Raw genomic sequence first — 14,606 nt, forward strand, 5'->3', positions numbered from 1 at the left:
AGTTTTAGTGTAATTTGCCCTTGATATGCTGAAGCATGGAGAAATCAAGAATAGATTTTAAAAAGGTTGGATTTCGGAAATAAGTATTATTTGTTCAGAATGCAGCAAGCGAGTTTCAGTCTAAACAACAATACTTATTGGAGAATTTGGATAGTTTGAGGATATTGTGTGTTTGTTAGGTATGGCTACTTCTCTGGTATCAACCGCAAAGTGCAGATGAAGTGTCTCAAAAGCAAGTTCAAGGCTTCTTCCAGCGAAGACGGTACCTACACTTCAAAATTTGCATTTATTTTTGTCACAATCTCTTGTTTTTGAAATTATATTAAACGCGTGTGCTGCAAACCTCATTTAGAGAATCTCTTGAACCGCATTATAAACGAATCTTTATTGGGCACCTGTGTTTTTGGGAAACTTTAGAACCCATTGAGTTGAACACACTTTATATATAAACATGAAATCTATATGCTGACCGTTAGATTTTACCTAACCATTTCTCATTGCTGTAAAGAATATTTGTAATTATTAATTTTGTACTGCGGGTCTTTTCCATTCTATTTTGTACCTGAACGTTTTTTTGTGGTTGATATGACTTTAATTGACCTTTTGACCTTGGTTTCTAAGTTTTGCTTAATGTAAATTGTTCTTTCACATTTTTAAGCCTCGGAACTCTTTAATTTACGCCAGGTGTCAGTCAAAGTGCGTGAGATTGCGCGAAACATTTTAGCGATAGTTAAGGCTATTATTGGCCTTCTCTTGGTTTTTGACAATTCAAAGAATTTGAGTTGTATTGGGGGCGCTGTCTTTTTTTAAGATCTGTTCACACATTTTCATGATTTGTGAAGTCAAATTGGAGTAGTGATTTTGGTCACACCGGAACAGGAAGTGGAGCGAAAAAGCGAGTGGTTTTGCGGCGTGAAACTTTTTTGCTCTTTGAAGTAGATTGAGACAATGGTAAATGAACAAAAATTCGCTTTCTCGCTACTGTTTTTTTGTTCACATGCGACATTTTGACATTGATGTTCTGTTTTTTTTTATTTATTTGATCTGATTTTTAAGAAATGGGTTTGCCAGTTCACTCATAGTCCGTTTTAGGTCTAGTTTTTTGTTTGGTCATTGAAAATTATTTGAACTGTACGTCAGGAGTTGTCCTGCTAGTTTTTTTATTTCGTCGTCAAGATTTTTGTTACGACCATATGACGTCACAATCAATTCAAATTTTCTTTTTGTTCATTTGTTCATGCAATTTCAACTGAATGGCGTGCGTGACGCTTTTTTTCGTTCTTAATGGAGCGAGTTTTTTGTTCATTCGCGTGAGTAAATTTTTGATCACACTTGACTTACCTCACTCTCAAAAATGACTTCCTCACTTTGAAATTGACTTTTATTTACTTTAACTCAAAGAGGTAAGGTCAAATGGATGTGTGTCACTCTAAATGAAGGTTATTTGAGAGCAGCTAATAGAGGCAGCAAAAACTTATACAGATTTTTAATCAAAATATAACATATCAGCCTTCAATGAAAAGACGAATTTTTTTGGTCTGTATCTTTTACTGTTTTTTTAGACGGCAGATCTACAAAGCTTTTGCGGCTATTTTCTGGCAATCTGCCAGCAGCTTTTTTTCATTGTACTCAAATTGTTTTTAATTAAATGTACAGAGTTTATTAATTTTTCAGTGGTTATCTCCGTCTTAGATCTTATTAATACCTTAGTACCTCAAGGTCACGTGCTCTGCTGTTCATTTTATAAGCGAGACCTGCTTCGTCAAACTGGAAACGCATACTCTTCAAATACAGAACTAATTAATAGCTATCGAAAGAAATTTGTACCTATTATGTTTGTTCTTTGGTCTTCTTTTAAGTTTTGGCTTGAGCAATTTTTCGTCTGACCCTTTTGACTTTTCGTCCTCAAAAATGGGATAAACAGGTATCGCCCGGACGGCATTAAGATGTCCTAAGAGCCTTTGGTCTTACTATTATTAATTGCTCTTGAACGAAGTTCATTGCAATTATTGTAAACTTGTGTGTGTTTTTTTATGCAAAATTTTTGCTTGACAATTTTGACTTTTCAAGTGACTTTTACGCGCTTGACTTTTTGCGTTTCGCTTGATCGAAAATTCCCTCTCAATCACAATTTCAAGCAGCTGAATTCAATTGGCGGCAATTAAATACTAAAAGTCAACTGAAAAGTGCGCCGAAACTGATGACACTTTTCACTTTAATTCTTAATAGTGGTATATGTTAACCTCTAATGTGGTTATTTGAAGCCCACTATCGAACTTCTTAGTCACATTTAGGCTCCCCTCCCTCAACCCGACTGAAGCAGGCTGCAGTTGATTAGAGCTGCCACTAGTCGTTCGAGAGCAATTCTTCCTACATTTAGTCGGTTATGTTCTATGTTTGCGGTTCATCGAAACTGTTTTTGAGACATAAATTCATGGAGTGAAGGGAAGTTGTTATTAGATTTTAAGCCCCCACATCATTTCCTTCCCCCACTGGAGATTTTTCGTTCATACCGTTGTTTTAAAGACGGCGAGAAGTAGATTAATGAAAAAATTGAAAGCGAGTGATAATTTTTCGCGTGCAATTTTTTAATTTTTAGAACAAATTTTGTTTCTGGTTTGAGATTTGATTGCAATAATTTTTGGGCTGATTTGATAGTGGTCTGAAGGTTTCTGGAGGTTATAGCGATTTTGCTGATTTTACGCAAGTTTTAGTCTTTTTTCGTGAAGTGTTTGTGTTGACTGCTTGCTGCTATGTGATAGTAGCACGTGCAAAAATATCCTATTTTTGATGCGATCTCTTGCTTGATCGCTTTTCATTTAATGAACTTGAATTTTCCTTTGACGAACTAATTGCCGTTTAGTTCTTAAAATCATTTGAAAACTGCGACAAACGGGGTTTTGTTTCTGCTTAATCGATATTGTTTTGATTCAGCTTTTTAAGCAATTGATCTTAAATGACAGCAGTTTTTTACCGAACATCAAATTCAAACTACGTCAGTCTTCGTTTAATTTCTTCAATTTAATGCTGATTAGTTGTCTTATAAAGCTCCCAATAACTTCATTTTGAGCCGCCTCTAATGATAATATAATTCCCTATTAACCAGTAGCCTACAATAAGGGTTGTTTTTTCTTTTGAACTTGGATAACATAATATTGATATCCTAGATCGACAAAAGCGTCGTATTTTGCGCTTTGTTTGTAAACTCTGTCTTTTCTATGGAACACCGGAAAGTCATAACATGTTTTTTCAGGGTTTCGATTCCTGGCGGATTCGAATGTTTTTCCACACGTTTGTTTTTCGAGAATAATTCTTCCGACATTAGTCAGTTTATGCTTCATTATTTTTTAGATGTTTTTACCACAGGTAGTTCATCACAAGGTTTCGAAAAAAAAATTTGTTGATGTTCGTTTTGGCAATTTTTTGCTTCAAAGTTTAAATTGTCGTCATTTTTATTGCCATCATCATGAAATAAATATAGACAATTTTGTTATTGAATTTGAAAAAGCTGCAGAATGATTCAAATTATGTTGGAGCAATGGCTGTGCTACTACTTTTTAGGTTTCAGTAATTCAGCATAGCAAAAGTAACAGGACAGTGATTTCAATAGTTGTTTTTTTCCTTTACTAACTTGGCCACGCGGCCTAAGATGTCAAATGAATTGCATCGGGGGATGCAAATAGCATGCACCCACTAAGCTGCCTACCCTGCTTAATGGTCGCATATTATTTGCATCCCCCGACGCACCAGCCATAATTTTACCTAATGAATTGCTGTGATATTAGCACGTGCAAAAATATACAAATTTTTGATGCGCTCTTTTGCTTGATCGCTTCTCATTTGATGATTTTGACTTTTCCTGTGACGAACTAATTTCCGTTGACTTCTACTTAATATCAGTTCAGTGAAAACTGCGACAAACTGGGTTTTATTTTTGCCTAATCGATATTGTTTTAATTCTGCATTTTCAATTATTGATCTGAATTGACGGCAGCTTTCTACCTAACATCAAATATAAACCACGTCAATCTTTGTTTAATTTCTTCAGTTTAATTCTGATTAGTGGTCTTAAAAAGCTCTCAATATTGTCCTTCTAAGCCGCTTCCAGTGATATTATATCATTCCCTATTAATCAGTAGCCTACAATTCGGGTCGGTTTTTTTCTGTTGATCTAGGAAAAACATAATAATGTTGGATCTATTCTGTTCCCCCCCCCAGCTTAGTGGGCTTATATTTTTACGCCCCCAGGCGCACGTGCTATTTTCTTGCATAGTAACGTGCTGTATAACAACATATAATTTGTAACTGGGGGCGCAAAGCGCACTGGGGGTGGGGGGGGCGAAACAGGATAGGTACATAATGTTTTCCTAGATCGATTAAAGCGTCCTGTTTTTAGCTTTTAGTTTGTCATCTCTGTCTTTACTATGGAACACCGGAAAGTCAGAACTTATTTTTTTTCAGTGGTTTGAACCCCGGCGGGGTCGAATGTTTTTCCACCCGCCTGTCGTTCGATTGCAATTCTTCTGACATTAGTCGGTTTATGCTTCATTATTTTGTAGATGCTTTTACCACAGATAGTTCATCACAATGTTTCGAAAAAAATTTTGTTAACGTTCGTTTTGGCAATTTTTTGCTGCAAAGTTTATATTGTCATTTTTGTTGCCACCGTCATGTGAAATAAATGTCGACAATATTGTTAGTGATGTGAAAAACGTGCAGAATGGTTCAAATTATATTGGAGCAATGTTTGTGCAACTTCTTTTTAGGTTTCAGTAATTCAACGTAGCAATAATAGCAACACAGTGATGTCAATAGTTGTTTTGTTCTTTTACTTATTTGGCCATGCGGCCTAAGATATCAAATGATGAATTGAGAAGTTTGTTGTTAACAAACGTAGCGGTGAGTTGATTTGTAACGATGGCTCTTTAATCAAGGGTAAATATGTTACAGAAAGAGCTTGTAGCAGTCAGCAGCAGCCATCCATCCTGTTGATAGCCAAGTGGGGAGGAGAACTGACTCCATTGGGAAGAGTACACGCAGAAGCACTCGGCAAGGCTTTCAGGTCTGTCAATTAGAATCACTAATGTCGCCACTACATTAAAACCATGTTTAATGAATGACGTTGGTTATAACAGATTCGGCAAGGTTATTTCTCATCTTACACAAATGAAAAATTTCAAATATATCAAAACATATCTCGAACAGGATCAGAAAACATTTCGAAAATATCTGAAAAAATGGGGAAAATGGAACGTATAATCTTATAAGAACGTATTAAAATTTGAGTTTTTGCTTTTTTAGCGCTATTCATTAAGTGGCGCATGAATATCTGTTAGTCATGTTTCCTCCTAGAAACATATATTTCATATCTGGAAAACTGAAATGAACTGTTGAAAATTGATTTATTAAACTGGTGATCTGCTGTTTTATAAACCTAGTCATGGTAACCAAGTTAATTGTTAATTCAACTTACGAAATTCAAAAAAAAACTTAATAAAGTCTTGGTTCTTCTCAACACAAGCTGTTATTACAAAGGGATGTGACCTGACTTCTTTTACATGCAAAGATGATACAGCTAAAAAGGCTCTCAATTAGTATATTTTGTTACTACCTGCTGTTTTGATGTCAGGTGTATGTATCCGGGTGGCTCTTCCTACAATGACGATGGGTCAGGTCTGCTCAGATTGCATTCCACCTTTAGACACGATCTCAAAATATACGCATCAGATGAGGGCAGAGTACAAATGACTGCAGCTGCATTTGCAAAGGTTCTAATTGTACTAACCACTTCCAGAAAACTTCTGAAGTTGTGTTCCTCTAAAAATCATACCTCTGTAAAATCATTGCAGCAAATCTCTGAGTTCCTATTTAATTGGTACCAAAGCCAAAAACAAATGGTTATCTTTCAAGATTCTGGTCGAATCTTGCAAAACGATGCATCGCCTTACAAGAATTTCTGCCAGAAGCTTGCAAGATAACCATTCGTTTTGCGAGAATCTTGCAGCATAACCATTTGGTCTCAGCTAGTATTGATTATGTCGCAAATATTTCACGATACGAGTTGTCCTTTGACCAATCGCTAACAGTAGCTGTAATGATCATGGTTGCTTAGAAGAACTTGGTTCGTGGCATTTTAAGTCATAAATTACTAGTAGTTGAAGCAGGTCAGAACCCTAGTTGGGCTATTGTAACGTGTCTCATTGATTGACAGTTTGTTTTGATGGTAGGGTCTGCTGGCTCTGGATGGTGAACTGACTCCAATTCTGGTGCATATGGTGAAGTGTGCCAAAACTAACGCCCTTCTGGACCACGACGAGTCCACAGACGAGGCAGGGGATCCCATCGCATCTCAGGAGGACATCAAGACTAAACTGAAGACTCTATTCTCCAAAGACGACAAGTTCTCACCTGATGACGTGACAGAGGTAAACAAACTGACATTTATCGTAGGGTAGAACTTGGTGAAATGCACTTCTCTTTGGTTATACATTCAGGCAGTTTTTATCGGATTAATCTTTCGATTTACTGTTTTTGGTTAAATTCAATTCAATTTAATTTAGGGTGCATTAAGCATCTTTGGAGCATTTATTTTGATCAAGTTGTTCTTCGTATGACGATTTCTATGGTATTATACTGATCTTTTTTAAAATCTGAGGCATATCTGCTCCTTTTAGGTGCTTCATATTTAGGGAACATTGAGTCACTTGTTCCAAATGAAGCATATTTTCTATTTCAAAGTGCTTTTGCTAGATTGCAAAATTAACTGCAAAGTTTAGAGAATTGCTTGCGCAAGTGAAGATTCGATAACTTGTCAATCTGTTAGTAATTGTAAGAGAGATGATATGGAAAAAATATTAATTTTTATTTAATTCTGATAACAACATAAATACTATCATAATCGGGGCTGTATCCAGAATATATCCGAATTGTCCACAACCTCGAAAATGATAAAGTAAACCAATCGCTGTGTTATCGCTCTTGGTTTACCGATTAGTGCGTATAAGTCTCAGTTAAATTACTAATGTGGTTAAATAAGTTATTAATTCACCAAGTTATGTATACAGTTAGAAAACCCGTTCCAATCTAATAATATTTAAAATATAAAGCTACAATATTGAACATCTATAAAAGGCTCTTCGTTCTCAAATCAGCGGGGATAGCTGGAACTTATGAGCTATACTAAGTTTGGCTTACCAGTTTAGTTTCAGGACGGTCGGATTAGATTTTAGAAAAAAAAACTAAAGTTTAGTCTGAGAGTTTGTTTGTGAGGAGAATGTGCGGAAGTAAGTAGAGTTTTACAAGTCAAAAATTTGGCTATTTTTTAACAGTTTTTCTGCCAACTGATTTTCAGGATTCTCGGTGTGTTCTGTTTTCTCAATTCAGAGATTTCTCTCTCTCCACTTCGTTTCGAGAGAGAACCATCTGCGCCACGTCAGATGGTTGACGACATCTGACGTTGCGGGATGAAAATAACACACCATTTGGTGATTCAGTATTTATTCACCAAGTTTGCTGTTTGTTTTAAGTGGCAGTTGGTTCTCCAGTAGCTGCTTCTTTTATGTTTGTGGTAGAAAGTACCATATGGTGCAAGAACCACGGAGCCAAAGTTTTCAAGTGTGACTCAACTCTAACTCAACTTTTTGTGACCTTGGAAGGTCTTAAAAGTGAACTAGAAAGGTGTTTCTACGGTTACAGCTCACCCCGATTTTAAGAACGAAGAAAGATTTACTACATCAGTTGTACATGATCGGTATTAAAAAGTATTAGTGAACATTTAAAATATAAACCATCACCTTGAGTATACCAAATTTTTAGTTTTCGCTCTGAGCCATTTTTCGTTTAAGTTTTTTGGACTTGTTCTTTGCTTCTTCTAGTTTTTGTTCTAGCTGACGATTTTTCTTCTCTAATACTGCTATCTGCTGCTCAGCTTTTCTTGCTTTTGCAGATAGTTCGAGATTTGTTGTGGCGTACGACCTTGCAAGCTTGACCGTGTTATCTTCGCCCTGGCATTTGAGGCGATTCGATATCAAATATTGACGGCGCCAATAATCGTTGCTTGCCGCGCCGGTCGTTTTCCTTTCCAATTTCAGCTGTTCTAATTGGAGTTGCAAATCTTCTACCTCTAGTTCTCGTTGGAAAAGTTGTTGCCGGAATGTAGAGTTTTCTGTTATGAGGGCTGCATTTGTTAACTCATATTGCCCGTTCTCTTCATCAGGGAAGGCTGTTATTGCTTCATAAGGAGCTTTTATGTACGTGCATAGATTTTTGTTGTACAGAATGTAGCTCCTATTTTTCACATCGCGATCTTTTATCCTCCACACGTTCTTTGAGCTTGGGAGGGGGAATACGTTAATTACTGGAACCTCTGAAACAGGAACTTCATGCACGGTTTTTAGACATTTGTTGGTTATTGTTGTCTTCCCTTCTACTCTAAAACTGTTAAATTCCGGTTTGAGGCTGTACTTTAAATTATTCACGAATCTGGGGTTTTCGGTATTCAGCTGATCCTCTCTAACTTTTTGTGTTTCCAAACATAATTTTATGTTTCTGTGATCTTGTTCGGTTAGGAGGTTGTCAATATTGGAGAGTCGGATTGCTCTTCCACTGTGGTCTGGCATTGTTGCCGTTGCAGACTCGTGGTGAATATTCCAATTTGTTATTGGGTCGTATCCTTCGGGTTGACAGTTGGACATCTTCTTTGCTGGGTGTTGGACTAACTCGTTTGGAGCTGAAGTTGAGGGACTAGAGAAGAGTTTAACGCTGAAAGTTAATTTTTAGCTAAATGCTTTTTGTTATTATAAACTAGCTGGTGGTCTTATTATTTGCTAAATGCAATCCCACCACGGTAAAAGAAAGAATTAGAAGGAACCAAAGACTATTACCCAAAGAATGAGCTCTAATTCTTCCGCAAAGAAAAATAGGAAGGCATGAATCAGAGCGTGCAAAATGAGGAGTATTAGGGGTAGAATCATGATGAAAGAAAGAAATGAAACCAGAGCGGTATAAGCGGACATTTTTATTTTTTTAAGCCGTAGTGGTGTTGCGGGCATAAGGAATAATCGTTAACACCAATTTTCCGTTGTTTTGTATTGTTCCGAGAGGAAAAAAAATTTATCGCTAAACCTGCTATTCTTAGGAATTCTGCTCAAGCTAAATAGTTTTGTTGCATACAGGACATGACGGACTATTTGAAATGCAAATATTACAGAAACTATAGTTAGGGTGCGATAAAAGATGAGTTGAATGATTTAAAGATAACTGGGTTTTGATCCTATAGCATAAGTCACATTGATAATAAAAAACAATGGGAAAGGGGTACATTTTTGTTTTACACAGTGGGCAATGTGTATTTCTTTTATTTGCTATCAATTCTCGATAACAGCTAAAACATACAAAATGGTCTTGGTCACCGTTTGTGGGGTGAAGTTTTTCAAAACGCTTACAAATCTTAAAACAAATTGGACATACGATTCCAGTGGGTGTATTGATCAAAGGTTGGAAAAGGGTTGTGTTTTTATTTCCCATCTTAAATGGCTTGAATGTTTTACTTACCAGGTTGGGTTTAACTCCAAGGATTGTCGGGGGTAATCGGGTAGTTACACACAGGACAGGATTTGAGGGTCTTGATACATTCTGTGCAAAAAATGTGGTCTTTGTGGGTCTTGAAATGGCTAAGGTAAGTTTCGGCTACCTCCTTCTTGGTTTGTCCACAAAGATCGCATCGGAAATAGTAACTATAACTGGATGTGTATATTGGCTGGTTGCAAACGGGGCAATTGGGGTGGTCCCAATATTCAAATAACTGTTGTCGACAAGGGATGCAAGCAAAATGAGGGGGCTGATTTTTGGAATTTGCGTGCATTTTCTTAAATTTCTTGCAGGATGTGTAACAAATGGGGCATTCAACAACATTTTCGTCAGTAAGAGAGGATTTGGGAAAGAACCAATTATTTACATAACTTAGAATAGCAGACATAATTTTAAAGTGTTATTTAAAAAAGGCTGTGGATAGTAATTGGAAAAGTGTCCTTCAAATCGACAAGGCACAGGAAGAATTTCCACTGCGTGTCGTTGGGGTGTACTTTAAGGTTTCCCTTTTGGCTTGTTTCCTGATCTTCGTAATAAACAATGATACATGGTTCTACATCTTGAAGGCCAGGGCAAATAAGATCGAAGGATTTCTGGAGATACGTGATTCTAACTAAACGTTCTTTATTAAAAAAATACATTTTTGCGTTCAAAAGGAGAAAAACGGAATCGAAGTAAACAGAGGGTCAGATTTTATCAAGATTAAATGGAAGTGTGGTGGAGACAGATGTTGACAAGGTAAGAAAAAAGTACCAAAAGGGGGAAGTTGGCAGGACTGTAACGTATCCGTCTTCCCAGGAGTCTAAATATTCAAAATGGATTATCAACGTAGGTACTAGTGTGTTATTGTCTACTTTTGTGAAAGATCTCTGAAAAAATTGTATCTGTACTAACTTATTCTGATACGGTAGTATCATTTCTTATCAGCAATCTTTAATTTAGGATTAAGGATTCTGAGTCTAGCGATTTTGGAACACATGGGGCGTTCTCCATAATGAAGAAGTAATTCCAATATGGTGATGCTGGATAAACTGACATTTGCCAAGAATCATTGGAGTCAATTTCTTGAACGTCGATTATTATGAAGGGAGTTAGGAGGGGGTATGATTCAAAAGTGCGCTGGAAGCGTACAATCTCCACTAATTTTCCGTTCAGAAGGAACATTTTTGGGAATTAGTTACCTATTATAAGTCATCAAGGTTGTCCGGCCAAAAAGTGGGATTTAGATTAGCGAGAAATACAAAGAAATGCCAGTGATTAGAGTTTGGTGTCAGGGTTATAAATCCTGTCTCGCAAGTGTCCCAGTAGTCGAACTCGACTATTAGTTGAGGGGTCAATATATTATTTTCTGAAGAAAATGTTCTGGAAAAGCCGACTATTGACACCAATTGACCCTTATAAAGGAAGTGCATTAGTTGAGCTTAATTTTTTTACAAAAAATATTTGGTATAAAGCAATCTTGTATAAAACTGGAGAGACTATCACTATTAAGACGCAATCAAGTATACTATGATATGGTTCCGGAAAAAAATTGGTTTTAAATGTCAGTGTTATGATTAATAAAATTATAAAAACAAAATCTAAAAAGGAAGTATAAACGCACACAAATTCGATATCGTAGAATACGAAATTAATAACTATAACAGTTGTTACAATGGCTATAGTCATATACATGTAAAATTGAAATAGGCTTAAATTGTCATATAAAATCATTCTAAAGATAAATTTTTATAAATATCCGTAAATCGGATTGATCTTGTCCGCGTAGTAGTCAAAGTCTACTCCGATGTCAATGAATGTTATGCTAAAGTCAGTAAACGCTCTTAAAAGCTTAAAATAATTAGGGTTACTGGGATAAACAATTATATCTAAAAGATCTTTGAAATGAAATGAAGCTACTCTAATATGAATAATACTGTGAAGCAAAGGCAGGTGAGAAAATATTATCTGTCCTGTATATCCTTCAAAACGAATGAACAATTGATTTGGTTGTCGAATAAACAATGGTTTCATAATTGAAGGGAAGTCATCACCTAAACAAAGATATAAGTGTTTTTTTTTTTAATTATTTTATTTATTTATTTATTTATTTATTTATTTTTATTAAGTTATGGAGGGGCAATAACGTTTCCCGTTATTTGCGGAACAGGAGGGTAAAGTTTTTTGTTTTCATCTATTTTGGTTTCAATTAGAGCGTAATTTTGTTGGGTTGAACTATACTCATGATAGTTTTCTTCATCGATATTATAGTTTGAGCTTACTCTTCTTTGTCGTGATGGTGCGGATGGTGTAGGTTTTCCTTCGGAAAAGATTGAAGTGAAAACAGAAAGTACAAATAAGTTGTATGTTGCTCCTAAGAGAATTTTCCAAAACCCTATGGTTCTGTTTGACATTTTGTGAATTTCGAAAGCTCTTAGCATTGTGGTAATCACGTCAAGTATGAACTTTATGCATAGGAAAACTGCAAAATAAATACCAAGTTTTTCCAGATAATACGTTATTATACCAAATGTTCCCGTAAATTGTGTCACGAAGTAGTTCGGGGACAGTAGGGAATCGAGATAAATTTGACGATTTATTCCCATTGCTGAGGAATAGATATCTTTCTCACTGTAGTCAATTTCCCTCGAACTTAGAACTTCATGTGAAATTTTTTGAAGTACTGATTTGGAAGCGGAACTGTGCAGAATGTTGTCCCAAAAATCTTTTAATTGGTTAGGAGTATAGATACCTGCGCGTTGGGATTCATAGCCAACTGAATTTATGATATGGCCAATTGAAAGCGGTGAGAACAAGAAAGGAGTTTTGAATGGAACAGGGGCAGGCATCAAATGGTACCAAGATTTTTCATTATCTAGGTCAAGTTGGTAGACATTTTTATAACCTCCAACGCATTTTACTTCATTGGCAAAAGGAAATGTTTGCCTTGTAATAGGATCGACGAACATTGTTCGATCATTATAATGAATAGGAATACGATCGTAGCAGCGTTCGAGAACTTTTAATGGCGAGTTTTTCTTTGGGCAGTGGTATAGCCAACCGATGCTACCGTCCGTGTCCAGAAACATAGACCGGTTGCCTGTTAGCATATAACCAGCTAGCCTATTGTTTTGAAGTGCTAACATTAAAATCGTTTGTTTTTCAGTTCTATCAAGTTCGCACTGATTCATAATAACATTATGCCAGGATTGCTTGATCCTCAAATAGTTGTGATAAATAATGTAATCCAGCTTAGCGGCTAAGTGAACCTCATAATCTAGCTCGTCTTCACCTACATGGGCCCAGGGTGTACGTGAAGGAGAGTGATGAGGGTCATCTTTTACCTTTCTAGTGTACCCGTTCCAACTCAGTTCTGTACCGGATGCTACCGTAACTTTGTGATAACTATGTTCACTTTTTAAATCATTAGGTTTGCCAGTCCTCATATTAAAGCCACCTGAATAAGAAACAAAAAGAGACTCCAAATTAGTTTTGTACAAAGGTTCTGGTTTACCGCACAATGTTTCAGATTGGTCTAAGACTCGCAACTTAATATCCATTTGGGCAGGTTTATGGGTTCCTGGACCTGTATACGGAACTTCTGATTTTTCGTCGCTAACAATAAAGTACTTAGGATTTCCGGCTTCAATGTCATGTTTTATCATTTTGGCATCTTGGGTAAATTTTTTGAAAACAAGACAATTCTCGGGAATGTCCCAAGAGTATGCAAATGGATCTAAAGATGTGGAATCACATCCTCCTTCGTGCAATACACACGGCAGTTTCTGCCCTTGGGTGTTGTAGACTGACTTGTCTTGAACATTAACTTCTAACGAAATTTCCTGCATTAGAGTTTCAAAAGAGTAATGGCTTATATCGCCACTATCGTCGCATGAGGTCGATGAATCGTCCTCGAGGTCGGCTCCATAGTTTTTGTATGAAATTTTCCTATTGTTTAGTTCAATTTCAATGTCAAATTTATCTTGAAAGTCGTTAACCGTAAGTTTTCCCGTTCTGTTCGCTTGTTTGCATTGTTCTGGTGAGACAATTAGATGATAGGTAATTAAGGGTGCGTCATGGACAATTGATGAATGAGAAAACATACCGCAGTGATATTTTAAAACATTCACACTAACGGAACACATAACAGCTTTTACGAATGTGCGATAAGACCGTTGATAAATAGTTACTCTTACGTTGCGCATGTCAATGTTTTCAGGGCTGATACTACATGGCGCTACCTGGTTTAAAGAGTACATTTTGTTTTCTTTCATTTGAGAGCAATCATAATGTATAACTCGCAACTTGTGCGACACATCATTGAGCTCGTCTATTTTTTGGTCAAACTGTGAGGGAAGGCAGGAAATAAAAGAAATAAATTTTAAGATAAGTATAAAATTTTTAGGAATTTTAAGCATTTTAAGTTTGCTTACTTTATTTTAGAATTGATTTATTTATTTAAATTTTTTTTTTTTTTGCGTAGAGATGTCTGATTATCTCTAACTTTGGCTAATGTGAATTATAAAAGAAGTAAAAAAAAATAGGTAAAAATAAAGGTTTGTGACTTGGTCCAGTAATGTTGGACTTGTCTGTCCGTTACCTGAAACATATAAAACTAAGTGAAGCCAGCCTGATATCGGCTAGTCTGTTGTTTTCTTCTGTTTGACACTCTTCGATTTTCCGCATTGTTACTTGGATTAGGCATAGTATTATTATGAGGGTTACTGGAACGCAGTGGACTAAATTCTGGGTTAGTTTGGCGTATGATTTGCCCATGTGAATGTGGTGTTGAACTCCTTGTTCTTTCCCTAATCACTTCAATATTCCTATTAGTGAGATGTTCATTTACTGCGCCAGAGGAGCTTCCTTCTATGAAGCCTGAGTCAAAATTTGTTGGTGTTTTATCTAAATCAACAGGGGTTCGATCAAAGTCGGTGATAGGCCAGAATTCTGTTTGCATAGGAATTTGAAAGGAATATCTGTTGACAGGTGTGTTTAGTTTTTTTAGTTGGGAACTCCTCAAGTTTTCGTAGAAGGTT

General features: G+C 36.3%; 2 protein-coding genes across 5 annotated transcripts in view; both read left to right on the forward strand.

The window, feature by feature from the left end:
• Nucleotides 1–14,606, forward strand: part of LOC142343261 (uncharacterized) — a 158,683-nt gene that overhangs the window by 76,549 nt on the left and 67,528 nt on the right. For all 4 annotated transcript variants that reach the window (XM_075395050.1, XM_075395049.1, XM_075395051.1 and 1 more), the window contains exons 14-17: nt 180–262; nt 4,951–5,062; nt 5,630–5,768; nt 6,228–6,425. In XM_075395050.1, coding sequence (XP_075251165.1) covers nt 180–262; nt 4,951–5,062; nt 5,630–5,768; nt 6,228–6,425 — 532 coding nt within the window. The remainder of the gene's footprint in view (nt 1–179; nt 263–4,950; nt 5,063–5,629; nt 5,769–6,227; nt 6,426–14,606) is intronic.
• Nucleotides 1–14,606, forward strand: part of LOC142343262 (uncharacterized) — a 225,840-nt gene that overhangs the window by 9,197 nt on the left and 202,037 nt on the right. The window lies entirely within an intron of this gene.

This window comes from Convolutriloba macropyga, chromosome 7 (assembly GCF_964194025.1).
Source record: "Convolutriloba macropyga chromosome 7, txConMacr16.3, whole genome shotgun sequence".
In the NCBI taxonomy this organism is placed as follows: domain Eukaryota; kingdom Metazoa; phylum Xenacoelomorpha; order Acoela; family Convolutidae; genus Convolutriloba; species Convolutriloba macropyga.